The sequence below is a fragment of the Cynocephalus volans genome, chromosome 1, assembly GCF_027409185.1.
Source record: "Cynocephalus volans isolate mCynVol1 chromosome 1, mCynVol1.pri, whole genome shotgun sequence".
NCBI lineage: Eukaryota > Metazoa > Chordata > Mammalia > Dermoptera > Cynocephalidae > Cynocephalus > Cynocephalus volans.
In genome coordinates, this window is record NC_084460.1 from 142913943 (window position 1) to 142933974 (window position 20032).

A 20032-nucleotide genomic window follows, 5' to 3' on the forward strand; every position below is an offset into this window, starting at 1 on the left:
CTGTGTATACATATTTCTTAAAATGACACTCATTACAATGGTTAACTCTGGGGAGAAGAGAAAGGAAGAGGAGAAGAGGGGCCTGAATTTGATCAAACGGGACTTTAGCTCTATCTGGAACACTGTAATTGGTTTTGTTTGGTTTTTATTTTTGTTTTTTTTTTTTAAGGAAAATATACTTATGTATTACTTAGGTGGGAAAATATTTTAAGTTAGTTTAAAAATAATTTTAGCCTGCATTTGAAGTCACAAAATTTTAGAGATGGTAGGAAATTTAGAATTCTAGTCCTGCTGGTTCCTTTACAAAGATAGAGCCTCAAGCTCTTATGCCCAGAGAAGCAAATATTTTATCCCAAGTCACATAACTTGTAGCTTGGACCACAACTCCCAGTCCAGAATGCTTCCCTACTCTGCTATTGCCCAGTGAGTACTAGGCCACAAAAAAGTCTTTTTTGTTATATTGCAAAGGTCCAGAAAGTCTCAATTATTACATCATGGTTTCATAGCTGCTTATATCAAAGTTCAGCAAATTATAAAGGTCATACTTCCACGTGTACCAAAGCTCCACTAGTAGAGAAATACAGACAAGAATTGGACTGCAGTTTTCTGGGACAAAGTTTATAGGAGATAGCAGCATTAGATCAAACTACCCTGCTTTGCTCTTATTGTTCTCTTCTTTTTCTTCATTAAAATAAAAGGCTAACATATTAAGCAATGAGATTTTTCAAAAGCATGATCAATAGCCTACAAAAAAGATCTATAACTTATTTCCATTTGCTAAAATAATTCACAAATCAGGACTTTAAGAATTAATTCTAAAAATTCATATGTTGCTGTTGGGAGTACAAAATGCTACAACCACTTTGGAAAACTGTTTGGCAGTTTCTTATAAAGTTAAGTATACACTCATTCTATGACCCAGCAATTTCACTAGATATTTCAAGAGAAAAGAAAACACAAGTCTGCACAAAGATTTGTGCAGTTTTATTCATAATAGACAAAACCTGGAAACAACCAAATACCCATCAACTGATGAATGCATAAACAAACTGTGGTATATCTAAACAACTGAATACTACTCAGCAATAAAAAGAACCTAACTACAAGTACACACAGCAATACAGATGAATCTCAAAAACATCCTGAGTGAGATAAGCCAGACGAAAAGAAGACATACTATACGATTCCATTCATATAATATTCTGGAACACGCAGAACTAATATCTAGTGACAGAAAACAGATCAGTGGTTGCTCGTGGCTGGGAGTGGGGGGAAGGATTTAACTGGGAAGGGGCATCGAGGAATGTAATGTAGTTTTGGAAATGTTCTTAATGTTGTTTGGGGCCGTAGTTTCACAGGTGTATACATTTGCTAAAACTCATCTAATTGTATACTAAAATGGGTGTATTTTATTGTATGTAAATTATACATCAATAAAGTTAATTTTAAAAGTAGGAAAAAAGAGCAAGCCTCCTACCAAAGCAAACAAACAAAATGAAAACTAACTTCAGTAACCTAAATTAAGGAAAAGCAGTATTAGACAAAAGACCAAAAAAACACTCCTATTGATCCACTTGTGATACTTAAGGTTCCTATGGTGCATTAAGTGTGCGTCTTTATGACATAGTATTGTGTAACTTCAGAGTAACATTAACTACACATAGCTTTATAATGTGTGCACTCAGCAAACTGGCAGGCGTGGATGTGAATGTGAGTTTCCAAGTGTGATAGGATCCCACCTTGCTCTCTTTCTTCATTCAAAATAGTTTGCCTTCTGATTTGGTAATATACTGAAATGTACATTTTCAAAATACTTAATGTTTTTGCCAAGAAATTGCTGTGTGTTTGTTTGTTAAGTGATGTGTAACTTGTGTGATCATGTCTCCCTAATTATGTTGGGTATTAGGAAACTTACAGTCTAATTTGTGGCCCACTTTTTGCAAAAATATAAGACCGTGTTTCTTGGGTACTAATGACATGTTTCTTGGGTGCTACTCTCATCCTTGGCTTCATACATTTTGTTCCTATTCTTATTTCTGAAAGAAAGTGAGCTGAGATGCCAGGTACCAATCAAGCTCTAAAGGAAAAGAAGCTGCCCAGGCTGCGCTCAAAGTGGAGGGCACCAGGTGTGGGGGTAGGAGAGCTTATGTCAGGCGCCAAGTTCTGGCTGATACTGCCAAGGAGGGGCATTATGCTAACGCGGACGCTATGCGAACAGGGTGGAGAATTGCGCCCTTGTGGAAGCAAAAGGGTTTCTATTTCTCAGAAATCGTGAGGTTTCTTACAAAGGGAGGGGATGGCGACTATTTTGTGCTTATCGTATGCAAAATGGTGCTGGTCAGGTCCAAGATCCATCAATTTCCCTTCTTCCTGACTTCTTTACTTAGTTTTCCAACAATGTTTATATTTTTTTCAAGTACACATTATAAGTTACTTATACAAGCATGTAAATAATGTGAATGATGCATAACATTACTATTAATTTCCCTGTCTTTTTTTATTTTTGCTAATTAATAATTGCTAATAAAACTTCTCCAAGATATAGTGTTTTCTTTTTAAGAAAAGGTGAGTGGACATAAAGAGACAGAAAACATTTGAAAGGAGGAAATAACTTTGTCACATAACCACACCCAACGGCTCTATGATATAATGGAGGGTTAGAGATGTCACATCATACATGATTCATTCGGCCTTGCTTGGCAAATTTATGCCACTGTTCTGCATTTTAGAAGTTTCTACATTGTCCCTAACACATTTCTTAATAATAAATATTCTGCTTGTGTGAGGACATGTAAACTCAGAAAATGCTAAATGCTCTATCAATCTTTTGGACATTTTGAATCAAATCCAGGGTGAGCAATTCATTATACTAAAAAGAGAGGAAAACAATACACTGGGGAACATTTTCACCAAATGTAATAGTTAAATGGCTAATATCTATAACATAAAGAGTTCACACAAATTTATAAGAAAAAATAAGAATAGCTCAATTGATAAATGGGCAAAGGATATAAATAACAGCAACAAAAATACCAAAGTAAACAAGTATGTACAAAACTTTTATGGTACTCTAAATGTTGGTGACATTATGCTTCATTGCAATGTTTTTATTTTTATTTATTTATTTTTTTTAAAGATGGCCATGTGAAGACAGAGACAGGGAAAATGCCATGTAAAGACAGAGGATTTGAGAGATAATTTATAAGCCAAGAAACACCTGGAGGCTACCAGCAGCTAGGAGGGATGCCTGAAACAGATTCTCCCTTAAAAGGAACTAATCCTGCCAACAACTTGATCTCGAACTTCTGGCCTTCAGAACTGAGACAATACATCTCTGTTGTTTTCAGCTATGCAATTAATGGCACATCATTATGGCAGCCCTAGGAAACTAATACAGGTCGCCAACCTACATTTGCAACTTCATCTTTTACTGTTAACTCTCTATTAAAGTCAAACTGATGTAAAATTCTTACACTGCTGAGTTTTTGTTCCTAAGCATTTCTACTCCTGGAACCTATCTTTTCAACCTACAAAATCATACCATACTTTAGTGGCTAGCTCATATCTTACCTTAATTTGATGCTTCCCATCCATTCTGCCTCTTTTCAATAATGGCACTACCAATAACTGCATGCACCATAATTTACCATGTGCTTCTTTGCACCAAGCCCCTTATAAGTGTCTGTTACAAGTTTTCTAGGGCTGCCATAACAAAGCACCGCAGACTGGGTGGCTTAAACAACAAAAATTTATCTTCTCACCATTCTGGAAGCCAGAAGTCCAAGATCAAAGCATTGACAGGTTTGGTTTCTTCTGAGCCTCTCTCCTTGGCTTGTAGATGGCCGCTTTCTCACTGTGTCCTCACATGGTTGTCCCTCTGTGTGTGTGTGTTTCTGGTGTCTCTCTGTGTGTACAAATTTCCTTTTCTTATAAGGACACCAGTCGTATTGGATTCGGACCTACCTGAAGACCTCATTTTATTTATTTTATTTTATTTTATTTTATTTTTTATTTTATCTTATTTTATTTTATTTTATTTATTTTATTAGTTTTATTTATTTTATTTTTTTTTTATTGTTACAAATTTTACTTATTCTTAATGCCCCTTATCCAATCTCTCCCCATCGCCCTCTCCCTACCCCCTCCCACCTCTGATAACCCTAGATTTCTTCTCTCCTTCTGAAAGAGTAATGGTGACTCTGTTGATTTGTTGCCTAGATGATCTGTCCAATGCTGAGTGGTGTGTTCAGTTCCCACAGTATTATAATAGAGCAGATGCTTCTTATGTTTCTCTGGAATGGGTTTGGGGAGAGAGACATCCTCTTCTTTTCTTTGGTCTGTACTGATGACTCTCCTTGTGTAAATGCACTCCAGTGGCTGGTGGACCACTCTAAATGGTGACATTATACATTATTACAATGTTTTTAAAACAGTATACCAGGAACCTAAACAAATGTTTATACACTTTCACACATTTATCCAAGTCCTAAGAATTTATCTTAAGAAAATAACTAAAAAGAAAGGGAAAAGATGTATGTACCAGTTTTTTTTTTTTATCACAGTGTGACTACAATGTTAAATATTGAAATGATCTAAATATACAATAATGAGGAAACACAACTTAGTAAATTGTCATATGCAATCATTATTATTTTGAGGACTACCTAACTGGGTAATAGTAAGTGAAAATCAATAAAATTTCATTTACTGTAATTATTGTTATGTAAAATTCTTATATATTCAGACAAAGAGGATAAGGAATATGGAAAAATCCGTATTATGGATTTTGCTTTTATAAAAAATACAGTTTGTGAATATCATCTTCCCCAGCTTTAATGAGGTATTATTGACAAATACAAATTTTATATATTTAAAGTATACAGCTGATGTTTTGATATACATATACGAGCATATACATACCATACATTATGAAGTGATTACCACAATCAATGTAACTAACATATTTATCACCTCACATAGCTATCTTTTTTGTGTGTGGTGAGAACGCTTGACTTCTACTCTCTCAGCAAATTTCAAGTATACTTTATTAGTAATGATACTCACCAGGCTATGCCTCAGGTCTCCAAAACTTATTCATCTTATGAATAAAAGTTTGCACCCTTTGACCAATATCTCCCCTTTTCTCCCACCTCCCAGCTCCTGGTAACACCATTCTCCTCTTTGTTACTATGAGTTTGACTTTTTTGTAGATTCCACTGTAAGTGAGATCATGCAGAAATACTTCTTTCTGTGTCTGGCTTATTTCACTTAGCCTAAAGTCTTCCGGGTTCATCCATGTTATGGTGAATGGCAATACCTCCTTTTTTACGCTGAATAATATTCCATTGTGTATGCATATATGTATGTGTGTATATATATATACAATTTATTTATCCATCAACACTTAGGTTGTTTCTGTATCTCCTATCATGAATAATGCCACAAAGAACATGGGCAAAACAGACATCTTTATGAGGTGGTGATTTCATTTCCTTTGAGTATATACATAGCAAAGGGATTGCTGGGTCATATGGTGTGGAGGATACTAACATTTATAAAGCAAATGTATTTCACAGGGCCTAGCTTCCAAGGCCCTGTAGTTTCAGGTATAGCCTAACTTTTAAAAATGACACATAGAAATGTTAAGCTTGCAAAAGACAGGTAACTTTCCCCAGGCTAAAGTCTCTGTTTTAGATAAAGAATTGTAGCACAGCAAAATTGCTGGCTCCAAGGGCAGATGTCCTTGGTGCAGCCAAACCTAATGACTGTTGCCATGACAATTATCTTACTGTTCTTTTTGTAACCACCTATGTTCTTTTTCTGTAACTTTCTGGCCTGGAGAATAAATACTGAGAGAAGACCCTAGTTCAGTGCTAATTTTCCAAGGAATGCCTCTGTCTTGAGGGTTCATGGAAATTAACCCCTTCGGGGCTTCCCACTGCTCAGAAGAAATGGGCTTTGAGTAATCCTTTGCATCTCCATCACCCTGGGGGAGAAGTGACAATATGGTAGTTCTGTTTTTAATTTTTTGAGAAAAGTCTATACTGTTTTCCATAATGGCTATGCCACCAACACTGTACAAGGGTTCCCTTTTCTCCACATCCTCACTGACATTTGTTAACTTTTGACTTTTTGATAACAGCCATTCTAACAGGTCTGAAGTGATATCTCATTGTGGTCTTGATTTACCTGATTATTTGTGATGTTGAGCATATTTTTAAATGCCTGTTGGCCATGTCTTCTTTGGGAAAATGTCCATCCAGGTTCTTTGCTCATTTTTTAACCAGGTTATTTGTTTTTTGTTTTTTGTTTTGTTTTGTTTTGCTCTTGAGTTTTATGTGAATATCTTTTAAAATTGAAACTGTTATAGCAGTTTCCTCTCTTAGTGACCACTCCTCTCCCCCCCCTCCCTTCCCACCCTCATCTCCCCACATCCCTTGTGGAACCTAATCCTGGTGGCTCTATCTTGGACCTCATCTGATGAGCCATGAACTGAAGGGCCTAGGGTCACATTAAGGGGGTTCCACAGAACCAGAGAGCACCAGTGTTTGACAAACTGGTATCCAATTGGCAGTTTGAGCCCACGTTTACCAAATGTTTAGAAAAAAATGCCAAGTTCTTCTGAATGAGGCAATGACAAGCTGATAGCAGTGAACTTGGAAAAGATCTTTCTTTTTTGGCGACAGAAGAAAAAAAAAGGCAAGATAAAGTTCAAGTTGGGAAAGGTAAGAGAAAAAGCAATCCAGACTCTGACAATTGAACAGTGAGCTCTGAACGGTCAGTTAGGACCCAAAAAAGGAAATCCAAAGGTCAGGATGGTTTGTTCCCCAAAGAAACTGCATGTGTTGCTACAGCCAAAAAGGCCACAGGGCACTGTGAACACACAAATCAGAAAACACGGAAAGCTGGAGCTGGCCCTATGCAATATCATGAAAACTAGTTCTGCAGTACCCTGAGTCTCCCTTTCTTTGGATTGTCTTTTTTTTAAAGTCACCCTGTTGCTCCTCTATACCCTATCCTTGTTCCTCCACTTCCAGGGCTCCAAATAATTTCCTGCCATCCCTACTGACACCACTCAATCCCTTCTCAGGCAAGGGAAATGACTGATGAGCCTCAACATGGTCCTTTTCCCATGGGGCTTGTATTTTGTCAGGAGATGTAGTAGTAGAAGCTCCTTAACATTTTGCCTCCAGCATCCCTTTCTTGGTGTAATTGTCTGTTCTCCCCTCCATGATATCCTGTCACCCAAGTCATCCTCCTCCCTCCACATCACAGTGAGTATGTAGCCCAGGCTGGACTGATATTCCCTGAACACAATGCCTGTGGGCACACCACCCAAACAAAGTGTTCCCATCTGGGCCTGTTTGCCCTCAGGTCCTTTCCTCTCCCGGCCCGTTGTGCTCTGCATCACAGGGGGGCTGAGCCCCACAGGCTCCCGGCTCCGCTTGGCTTCAGGCTGGCTGCAGCCAATGGAAGACACTGAAGGGAGGCTGCAGTGCAGGAGGAAGAGGGAGCCAGGGTTCTTTTCCTCTCTCCCTCTCTGCCTAGAGAAGGCTGCCTCTCCTCGGCTCCAGTTGCCACTACTGGCCCACCCTTGTTTCAGCCCAGCCTCTGGCTCTGGAAATTCTGCTTTATCTCTCTGGGCTAAGAGAGGTATCGGCTTTCTCCTTTTGCTAATAGCTGTGTTTCCACAGCATTCCCCATTTTGTCTCTGAGCTGTTTAAACACCAATGGTCTGCCTTAAATTCCCTCTATTTTAAATACTTAATGTGCTTTCTGCCTTCCTGAAGGAACAATAATTAGAACAAGTCATTCCATGAAATTTGAGGTGTGGATACTGAGAGAAAAAAGGTCTCTCTTCCTGTTAGATCATAAGGCTATAGGATTGGGGATGACAATAGCCAATTTCTAGAACCTAAACCCATTTTGAGAATGATGCCAAACATAGAAGCATATAGAGCCAGGAAATAAAATGAGAAAAATAATCCTGGCACATTCTTAGAACTCTTTGCTTTAATCAGACCTAGAGTTAGCATTATCATATATTTTACGTCTCAAACCAGGACACTTGAAAATAAAGGGACTGCTGGTAATACTTAAGTCAGGACAACAGGCAGAAACTGGGACTGGCCCAGGCAAACTGGAACATATAGTCACCTTACCTAAAACCACCTCAGTCCTTGGACTTTACATCGATTAAGCCATTAAATTCCCTTTGACCTTTAACCTAATTTGAGTTGGATTTCTATCACTAAACTAAGAGATTGCTGACCAGTGCATGAGGTAAAGGTTTAAATCAAAGGAATTATTTCCTAGTGGTAGGATTTCAGGGTAGGCAGGGGACTATCAATGTCCACCTGAATTAGTCTCCACAACTTCGTGTGGAGCTTCATATTTATGGTACAGCTAAGCTATTTCAGGAACTTTATATAGAATTTAAGTTGCTATACCCCAAGAGTGCTGAAAAAGAACCAGAAAACAACTATAATTACCAAAGGAAACATATAACCCTACACTCAGGCTAAACATGGCTCTCATGATTTTTTTTTTTTTTTTCCACATTTAAAGTGGCCCTTACTTAAGATTTATTTTCATCTGAATACAAATTTGGGGTCAACCACATCTTATATTTTTCCCTGGGTCTATCCTCGGTCTAGGTATAGCACTATAACATCACTAAGAACACTGGCCTTTGAGAACTGCTTTTCTTCTTTATTCTCTTCTCTTTGCTTTTTTCCATTCTTCCATAAGGTCTCACTTATAATACAGATGAAATAGGCTCTTATTGGCTTGCCAAGGAATCCAACAGTCATTTACACCTACTTGTATTTCTATAAAAACACACATTATTTAGGGAGTGGTGAGAAAAGTATGCAAAGGTTACATGACATTTCTTAGGCCTCTGGTTCAGTGCACTCATAGCAGCTGCTTAGTTTATGGCAAAACACAAAACAGCAATTGAAAGACTGTATTAGTGGGAGTGCTCCCCAACCCAGTGAAGGTTATTTTTAAATTAAGAATCCATTCATAATTCAAATGTTTGAAATCCCATGAGCAATTTGATCTTTTAAAAGCTATAAGGGGTGTTTGTAACTAACATTTCATTTTTTGAGTCTCAATGTCACTTCATCAATAAAAGGGCAAATATATCAATAACTAGAAAGAAATATCCAGAAGCTTTGCTAAGCAACTAATATGTCTCAATGCCCATTTCTTGCAGAGCCAATTCCTCTGGTCATGAAACATGCTTTAAAAAAAAAAAAAAAAAAAAAAAAAAACAGAAAAAATGTCCACTTCCAGAGGTTAAATTGGTGCCAAATTTTTCTTTGGAAATAGAAGCAAGCACTTACAACTTAAAATATTAAGAGATCAAAAGCATGATATATACAAGCAACTCCCTACCCTGTTCATCAGGAGTCATTTTGTTCTGGAAGGTAAATTTTTCTCCTCATGTCCCCTTTAGTAAATTGTAAAAGAATTTGTTGTAGGTTCTACATTTTTGTCAAAATGTGTTGCACAGACTTAGTGAATATAAGGTGCAATGGTCATCTTGAATGCTGTGTGGAATTCTTTACCTCATTTGAGTAAGAATCTATTGAGTAATACAAAAACTACCAAATCCATTAAACTGTATGATAATAAACAACAGGTTTTGCCTAATTTTTAACCCTGAGAGAAATATATTCAAGAAGACTTCCTGGGAGGACTGGGAAATAAATGAAGGAAACAGATAAAACTCACAGGACTTGAATAAAAAGAAGACTACAAAAGGTAACAGTTCCACTGTCTAGATGCTTGAGTTTGCTTGGTCACTTTCAGAAAGTGTCATTTTCTTGATTAATTATAGATGGTTCCAGTAGCCGGAAGTGTTCATGCAGGACTGGAAGTGACCTGAGCATGTTATACATCCTTATACGCAGCCTTAGAGCAGTCACTGAGGGCAGTGACTTCACTCTCCCAACAGACGACAATGACTTCAGCACTTTGGAAAATTTACTCAGGCAGGTTTTTGTGCAAATAGTGTAGAAGATCAAAATTTGCACTCCCTGCAGGTAGAAAAGTTTAACATTAGGTTAGTTCTGAGATACAGCATCAAGGAAGAAATTTATTTCACCCTGCCACCCATCCTTCTCATCTTGCACAGCAACTCCCCAGTTTGAATCCTCCAGTCTGCAGCTTCCATGTACTTTTTTTTATCTGAGAGGGCTGAGGCAGTCTTTCCCATATATTAAGTGCTACATGTAATAGTAGTAGAGTTAGAAGACCTGAGTTTGGTCCTGGCTTGCCACTTGCCAGCTGTGTAACTTTGCTCATTTCCTAATCTATATGATCTTTGATTTCCTGAAGAGGGCAGATCAACTGTGGAATACCTAATTCTTCTTCCACTTTTAACTCTCTGATTCCAGATTTTTTTGGAGTTTTAGTAACATAACTAGAAATTTGGTGCATTTAAGAACAACAACAAAAAAATTAGAGCCCTTTTATTCATTGTTTTTCTGTACTTCGCATATGAAGACCACCTGTGATGGAGGAACCAAGTCACAAAAGGCTGAGTAATGTTTTCTACATGTTTTAAAAATAAAAACTGCCCTCAATTGAAGTCATGTTAGTATCAAACACTTGTTTCCCATTTATTCCTCATTAGTTGATCCTCACATTAGCCCCATAAAATAAGTCATACTTATTTCCATGTTACAGATAAGGAGACTAAAATTCAGACAAATTAAATTCAGACACGTAAGAGTACACAATCAGTCATCAGTAGAGTCTGTATCTGAACTTATATCTTTGGCCCTCAAACTCCTCTTCTATACAATATACTACATTGTCTCTTGCTTATAACTGTAATAGAAAGATACTATACAGCATATTAAAGCTTTTAAGGGACTGCTGTTAATTCCTCATTAATGGCTTTTGTGGATATAACAGATTAAATAGCATCAGTGGCTGAGTTAATCATATTGTAACAGTGTCAGTTTCTTGATTTTGATAACGTACAATGGTTATACAAGATATTATCATTGGGGAAAGCTAGAAAAAGAATACATGGGAGTACTATTTTTCCAAATTCTTGTATTAAACAATTTCAAAATAAAAAGTTATTCAAAAAAATAAATATCCATGGATGTTATCATGTATAGGGTACCAAGCCTTATAAGGACTTATTTCTAGAATCATTCAAAATAAAAAGTTATTTAAAAAAATAAATATCCATGGATGTTATCATGTATAGGGTACCAAGCCTTATAAGGACTTATTTCTAGAATCATATCCTATAATACTGTTCTAGGGGACTTCTGGTGCTATGGTAAGGTAGCCCAAAAACTCTGATTGGCTGATAAAATCAATATTTATCGGCAAAAGACAGACTAGTTCTCTGGCCAAAACCAGGAAGAATAATTTGATTGTTACCCAACAAGTGGTATCTAACTCATCAGAAGAAAGGTCCCATGTCACAAAGGAGTGTACTTGGGGACATGGCTTTCAGAAGGTCAGAAATGGTCATTGGCCATCCTGATTGTTCAAGGAAGGGGAATTTATTTTGGGCACATGAGAAATCTGGTCTCTAGGAAAGTGTCCTTTTTTGTACGGTGAACTTTCACATGGTTTTTCCAGAATTTAAATCTTAAAGCAAAACCAAAATTAGATTGAGTTTCTGATTTATAATAATTAGACAAGACCCTAGACCACAGAGTATCCATGACGACACCATCCTGTGGGACCCTGTTTAAGTGGACTCCCAATATTTCTCTGCTCCCTAAAATCCCAAAGATGTTATTTGAAAAGATGAAGTGTGTGGATCAAACTAACTGCCACTAGCACAAAGGTCAAATTGTGCCTTTTAAGTAATATCTGTAGCACTTAGAAAAATGTTTATTAGAATTAAAGCATTCTAAATCTAGAAGGAGCCTTAAGTGTGAGCTACTCTCATACTTCCTATACTTTAGTGTACGTAAAAATTACCTGGGGTCCTTGTTTAGAATGAAGATTCCCAGCTCTTACCCCTGTAGATTCTGATTGAGTAGGTAAGGAGTGAGGCCCAGGAATCAACAATTTAACACACTATGTAAGTTCTGATGTATGCCATATGTTTTAGTCTGTTTTGTGTTGCTATAACAGAATACCTGAGACTGGGTAATTTATAAAGGAAAGAGGTTTATTTGGCTTATGATTCTGGGACAGCTGCATCTGGCATGGGCCTCAGGCTGCTTCTACTCATGGTGGAAAGTGGCAGGGAGCCGGTGGGTACAAGCAGATCACATGGCGAGAGGAAGCAAGAGAGAGAGAGGAGGTACCAGGGTCCTTTAAACAATCAGGTCTCGTGGGAACTAATAGAGTGAGAACTCACTCATTACTCCCCGCTTCCCCAGGGAGAGCATTAATCCATTCATGAAGGATCTGCCCCCATGACTCAAACAGTTTCCAACACTGCCACATTGGAGATTAAATTTCCACATGAGATTTGGAGGGGACAACACATTCAAACTCCATCACCATATCAGACCCATTTTGAGAAACACTGTGTTGATTTTAACACACATCACCACACCCCATTTTACATTTTACATACCTCACTCACAGAGGTGTTGTGACATTCCTAAAATCATCATTAATGGTGAAGCTGGAAGGCAGCCTAAGTTTCCTGACTTTTAGCCCAGTGCTCTTGCCACACTGCCACCCTCAATTTTACCATGTAGTATTAACATTTTGTAAAGAACCTCTCTTTTGTAATATGCCTCTGCAATGCACGGAGAAGAGAATATCCTGACTATGTCTTCTTTCCCATTCTTCCCTAAATTCCTAATCACTCTAGGCAACAAGCCTGTGGATCAACTGGCAAGCCCAGAGTAAGCTTACTTCATTTATCGTCTTCTAGGGAGTTCCCATTGGGTGCTGACAACTAAAGAACTGTCTTATATCCTTTCAAATGTAGTGGCAGGAACACATCCACTGTCTAAGAGAGTTAGTCCTAAAAGGCACTGGAGAAGGTTACCTGGGATAGAGGACGAGGTTCTTAGAAACACTAAACATGGTAGTAGCAATTCAGACAGCCAAGCAGCTCCCAATACTGTCCTGTAGAGACTTATCATCATTTGTGTTCAGGTCCATTTACCTAATGCCCTCCGCATTGATTTTCATTTTGTATCAAAGACGTCCCTCCTCAATAACATCTGACCACAACCAGAAACAACCAACACAACATGAGCTTCACACAGTGGGACAATCATCAAATACCGCAGTTTCTCCACAAAATATTAAAGAAGTATAGCCCATCCTGATGTTGAACAAAACGTTACCTACTGTGAAAGATGTACATAAGCATGTTTCTTATACTCAGAGAACTGATACTGCAGTTAAGGAGATGAGACATATATGTATAAAATGGAATTGAGAGTGACTTATTATGTTGATGAAAGGTATAATGTGCCAGAAATATATAACATCTGTAAATTTCTAGGAACATGATAATACAGCATTGAATTGTGTAAAGATAAACCGCTAAACACTGGAAGTAAAATTAGTAGAAAAATAAGAATAAAAGGGTATTTTACATGCCTCCCTTAGTCTTTGATGAACAAGTTAAATATAAATAAGGTTTTATAAAAAAAACTTAACATCTAAAGATATCACCTTTAAAACTACATATGTGACATAAAAATATTGTTAAAGCTAATTCTAATAAATATCAAAAAATATCATTAAAGGTGATTCTAATAAATATCAAAATTGCAAATTTTCAAAAAGTTATAACAATTATGCGGATTTTAGGAATTATCCCCTTGCTTTTAGGGTTGGAGGTCAGGAGCTTTCAGAAAGGAGCTCCGTTCCTTGCCCTGTGCAGGTGGTTCCGTGATCATACTTGTTCACACAGATGATCCTGGGATAGTGTGAATACTTTAAGAGAAGGGTACTTTCATTATACTGAAGCATAATAAATTCTGCCAGCTCAGAGAAGATGAAACTCCATACTACAGAGAGTAAAGTCCTTGTGGTGTTTTTCATCAGAGTAAAAAGGAATGTTTACTACAGGAGGAGGCAAAGAGTAAGAAAGACAAGGAGAAATTCTTATTTCAAGATGCCTTTCAGTAATGCATCCTTGTTTTATTTCAAAGTTTTGACATTCACTCTACATAAGACAGTCATCTGTCATTTAAGGATGGGATACGTTCTGAGTAATGCATTGTTAGGTGATTTCATCATTGTGTGAACATCACAGAGTGTACTTACACAAACCTAGATGGTATAGCTTGCTACACACCTAGGATCTATGGTATGACCATCATAATCTTATGGGACCACTGCTGTACTCATACATGAAGTCTGTCATTGACTGAAACTTCACTATGCAGTGCATGACTGTATGTAAATACAAAGGTAAGTTGAGTCCAAACATATTTAATTTTATTTTTATCTATCATTTTGGTTTATCTGTGTCACTGTTTTTATGATGATGAAAATCAGAATGTTCTTAGTCTAAATGTTCCACTTTGTAGAATAATTTCCAAAGGGAAAAATAAGAATATAAAACTTTTTTCCAGATTTTAAAATGAAGTGTACATGAAATGTTTATTTAAAGGTTTATGGTCAAATGTGTCCTGAGATAAGACTCAAGGAATAAAAGCATCTTCAGTACTCTGTAAAATTATGCCACAAAAACAACTGCATGAAATTCTGCTACTATCAAATCAATCCTCTTGCATGTAACTATAAACTCTGGATACAATATTTTTAAAAACCTACCTGAAGACATTGGAGGACAACCAAAAGCAGTCTGAAACTGGAAGGGAAGTCTACACTTGGAAAAAGGAACTAATACTGGGTAGGTTTTCTCTTACATTTTATTTTATTTTTAATATATTTTAGCCTGAAGGCAGACCCTGTTCAGCCCCACTCAGGGTGACTAAACCTGGAGTTGAAATATGCAGTCTTTTAGGTTGAAGAACCAGAAGAGAAAGTTTAGGGTGACCACAGAAGCTGGAAAGTAAGGAGAAATATCCAAGAAAGGAAGAACTAGAGAGCAGAAACTGTACAGTCTGATTATAATCTATGCCAAATCTATAATTGACCCTTTATGCATAGGGGAGACTCGAAGAAGCCCAGCTAAGGCTAAAAAAACTAAAAAGAGATTGTAGCTGTCCACCTGAGGGGAGATAGAGTTTTCAGTTTTAGTCTAGCTAAGGTAATTGCCTGCAATGCCCACTCTAGATAGGAATATAACAGAATGCAGAATAGCTATAGTATATTATTTATAATGTCCAGCAAATAATCATAATTACTAGACATATGAAGAAACAGAAAAACATGTCCCATACTACAGAAAAAAGGCAATCAATGTAGATTTGACTGAAATGACCCAGACATTAGATTGAGCACACACAGATCTATATATAGAAAAACCTAAAGACTCTACCAAAAACTCTTAGAGCTGATAAACAATTTCAGTAAAGTTGCAGGATACAAAATAAACACATGAAAATCAGTGGCATTTTTATACTCCAATAACAAACTTACAAAAAAAAAAAGAAATCAAGAAAGAAGCCCATTTAAAATAGTTTCCAAAAAAAAGAAACACCTATGAATCAACTTAACCAAGGAGGTGAAAGATCTCTACAATGAGAACTACAAATCACTGCTGAAAGAAATTAAAGAGGACCCAAAAAGAGGGAAAAACATTCCATGCTCTTGGATTGGAAGAATTAACATTGTGAAAATGTCCATACCACCCCAAGCAATCTACAGGTTCAATGCAATCCCCATCAAAATACCAATGATGTTCTTCACAGAAATAGAAAAAACAATCCTAACATTTATATGGAACAACAAAAGATCCTGAATAGCCAAAGCAATCCTGAGCAAAAAAATAAATTCAGAGGTATAACACTCCCTGACTTCAAACTATACTACAAAGTTATAATAACCAAAACAGCATGGTACTGGCATAAAAACAGACACATGGACCAATGGAACAGAATAGAGAACCCAGAAATCAATTTACATTCTTACAGCCAACTGATCTTTGACAAAAGCAACAAGAACATACATTGGGGAGAAGACTGCCCCTTCAATAAATGGTGCTGGGAAAACTGGACATCCATATGCAGAAGAATGAAACTGAACTTGTACCTCTCACCACATACCCAAATCAACTCAAATATAGATCTGAAACTATAAAACTCCTTAAAGAAAACATAGGGGAAACACTTCAGGATATAGGACTTGGCAAAGACTTTATGAATATGACCCCAAAAGCACAGGCAACAAAAGAAAAACAAACGGGGTTATATCAAACTAAAAAGCTTCTGCACAGCAAAAGAAACAATTAACAAAGCAAAAAACAACCTACGGAATGGGAGAAAATACTTGCAAACTATGCATCTGGCAAGGGATTAATACCCAGAATATACAAAGAACTGAAACAACTCACAGTGAGAAAACAAGTAACCCAATTTAAAAATGGGCAAAGGAGCTGAATATCATTTCTAATATGAATATATACAAATGGCCAACAGACACATGAAAAAATCCTCAATATCACTCAGTATCAGGGAAATGCAGATCAAAACTACACTGAGATATCATCTCACCCCAGTTAAACTGACTATTATCAAAAAGACAGGGAATAACAAATGCTGGCAAGGATGTGGAGAAAGGGGATCCCTCCTACACTGTTGGAGGGACTGTAAATTAGTGGAGCCATTATGGAAAACAGTATGGAGGTTCCTCAAACAACTACAGATAGAACTGTCATATGACCCAGTGTTGGGAAAATAGAATAGTTTGGTCAGGGCCCTCGCCTTGGGTCCAGTTGGGTGTGGTTCAGCATCCTTTGTAAGCAAATTGTGTGTGTGTGTGTGTGTGTGTGTGTGTGTGTAGTTAGTGTGCATGTGCGCCAATGTATCTTTTTAGTTTTCTTGTGTTCTTTAGAGAGAGGTAGAGAGGAGAAAGAGAGAGAGAGAGAGTTTTAGAGAAGCAGGCAGGCAGGCATCAGCCTCAGGCATCCACCCTGTGCAGCCATGCTTTCCAACCTACAGTTTCCGGGGACGTTTTGGCCAGTTACCTAGCTCATAGACCTGCGTGAAGAGGTTTGGTGACCCAGCCTGGTGTGTGTGGGGTCTGGTGACCCAGCCTGGCATATGAAGGGTTTGTGACCCAGTCTGTGAATGGGCTTGAGGAGTCTGGGAGCTCTAGACTCAGCCCTAGCATGACAATTGGCCCAGTGGGTGCAGGATTACGGGCAGGTAAAAGAGCTCGACAACTGGCATGGTCACCTAACCAGAGCCCCACAACTGGCATAGTTGTGGTCAAGTAGCTTTACAGTTGGCATCATGAACAGAATTAAGAGCTAGGCACCCAGCAACCCCATTGCTAGGTATATACTGCAAGGAATGGAAATTATCATGTCGAAGGAATACCAACACTCCATGTTTATTGAAGTTCTATTTACAAGAGTTGGAATCAGCCTAAATGTCCATTGACAGATGACTGGTTAAGGAAAATGTGGTATATATAACCAATGGAATAGTACTCTGCCATAAAAAAGAATCAAATTCTGCCATTTGTAGCAACATGCATGAGCTTAGAGAAAATTATGTTAAGTGAAATAAGCCAGGCACAGAAAGAGAAATACTGCATGTTCTCACTCATAAGTGGAAGTGAAAGGAAAGGAAAGGAAGAGAAAGAAAGAATCACAATGATACATTAAACTTTCAAAAAAAAAAAGAGAGAGAGAACAGAACTGTGGTTATTAGAGTGGGAAAGGGGGAGTGAGAGCGGGGCTGGCGAGAGAGTAGTTAAGGGTCACAAAGATTGATTATATTTTGTAAACATGAGTACCCTAATTATCCTGATTTGATCACCACATATTGTACACATGTATTGATGTTCAATTCTGTACCCCACAAATATATATAATCAATAAAAAATAATTTAAAAAATAAAGTGCTATTAAAACATGCTTAAAGATTTAAAGGAAAATGTACTTGTAATGAGTTAAAAGCTAGAAAATCTAGGCAGAATTAAAAACTATAAATAGGAGGGCCGACCCTGTGGCTCACTCAGGAGAGTGAGGCGCTTGGAGCGCAGTGGCACTCCCACCGTGGGTTCGGATCCTATATAGGGATGGCCGGTGTGCTCACTGGCTGAGCGCAGTGCAGACGACACCAAGCCAAGGGTTGCGATCCCCTTACTGGTCACAAAAAGGAAAAAAAAACTATAAATAGGACAAAATTCTTAAACTGAAAAAGTGAAGTATATAAATAAAAATCACTGCATAAGCTTAATGGCAGACTGGAGCTAATTGAAGAAAAAGTCAATGACCTTGAAGCTAGATCACTAGAATGATCGAATCTAATGAACAGAAGAAGGAAGAATGAAGATAATGAGCAGAGCTCAGGAGCCTGTGGAACAATATAAAATGGTATGTTAATACACGAAATTGGATTCCCAGAAAAGGAGAAGAGAAAGGATGGGGCAGAAAAAACATTTGAAAAAACAATGGTGGAAAATGTCTCAAATTTCCTGAAAGACTTCAGTTAATAGATTCTGGAAGCTCAGCAATCCTAAGTAGAATGATGCAAAGCAAATAATATCTAGGCACATCATAGTCAAAACACTGAACCTCAAAGACAAAATCCCTAAAGCCACCAGAGAAAAACTACGCGTTACATATAGAAGCTCAGTCACATGAAAGACTGAGGATGTCTCAGAAAATGGAGCCAGTTTGTTAAATTACTCCTTCATAATGCTAAAATGAAAAAAAATCTCGACCCAGAATTCTATATCCAGTGGAAATATCCTTCAAGAATAAAAGCAAAATAAAGACATTTTTAGGTAAAAGAAAACAGAATTTGTCACCAGAAGACACACAAGACATTCTAAGGGAATATTTTCAGGCCGAAGAGAAATGATACCAGATTGAAATTCAGATCTTCAGAAAGGAATGAAGAACACTGGAAATGATAGCTAAATATAAACATTCTTTCTTCTAATGTCCTTAAAACACATAGGTCTATTTAAAGCAAAAAGAACCACTTTGCACTCTCGGGTTTATATCGTATGCAAATGTAATACATAGGAAATTATAACATAAGGGAAGAGAGGATGGCAAGTGAACTTATACTGTCACAAGATTCTTAGATTTTACTGGAAGTGGTAAGATATTAACTCTAAGTTGACTATGAAAAGTTAAGGATGTAAAAGATATCCCTAAGTCAACCCCCCAAAATGTGAAGAGGTATTGCTTAATAATTGAAATATAAATTAAAATGGAATCATAAAAATATTAAATTTACTCAAAAGTAGGCAGGAAAAGAGAGACAGAGGAATAAAATAGAATTTCCATAGAAAACAAATAGTAAAATGGTAGACACAAATTCACCCATAATAATGGCGTTAGCTCTAAATGGACTAAAAGCTCTAATTAAAAGACAGGGATTTTCAGACTGGATAAAAATGTAAAACCCACATATTTAATGTCTGCAAGATACATCCTTTAAATATAAAAGCACAGACAGGTTGAAAGTAAATGGATTAAAAAATTTTTATCATGCAACCAATATGCATAAGAAGGCTGGATATCAGATAAAGGAGATTACATGATAAAAAGTATTATCAGAGATAAAGAGACATTTATCTAACTGAAAAAAGGGTCAATACATCCAGAAGGCAGAACAACCATAAATGCGTATGTATCTAATAACAGAACCTCAAAATATATGAAGCAAAACTTGACAGATTTAAGGAAAGAAATAGACAAATTCATAATCTTAGGTGGAGATTTTAACATTCCTTTTTCAGGATTTGACAGAACCAGACAAAAATATTGGTAAGGATGGGAAATCTGTACAACACTAACAATCACTTTGACTTTAGTGACAGTTTTAGAACACTACATCTAACAACTACAGAATATACATTTTTTTTTCAAGGGTAGTTTGTTTACCAAAATAGATCAATACTGGGCCATAAAACCAGTCTTAATCAATTTAAAAGAATTGAAAGAAAAAATTCAGCCAATGCCATAGGGGTCCAA

General features: G+C 37.1%; 1 protein-coding gene across 1 annotated transcript in view; it reads right to left on the reverse strand.

Annotated features, from left to right (window-relative positions):
* Positions 1–9815: 9815 nt before the first annotated feature.
* Positions 9816–20032, reverse strand: part of ADGRG7 (adhesion G protein-coupled receptor G7) — a 70999-nt gene continuing 60782 nt past the window's right edge. The window contains exon 17 of the mRNA XM_063087546.1: positions 9816–10046. Coding sequence (XP_062943616.1) covers positions 9816–10046 — 231 coding nt within the window. The remainder of the gene's footprint in view (positions 10047–20032) is intronic.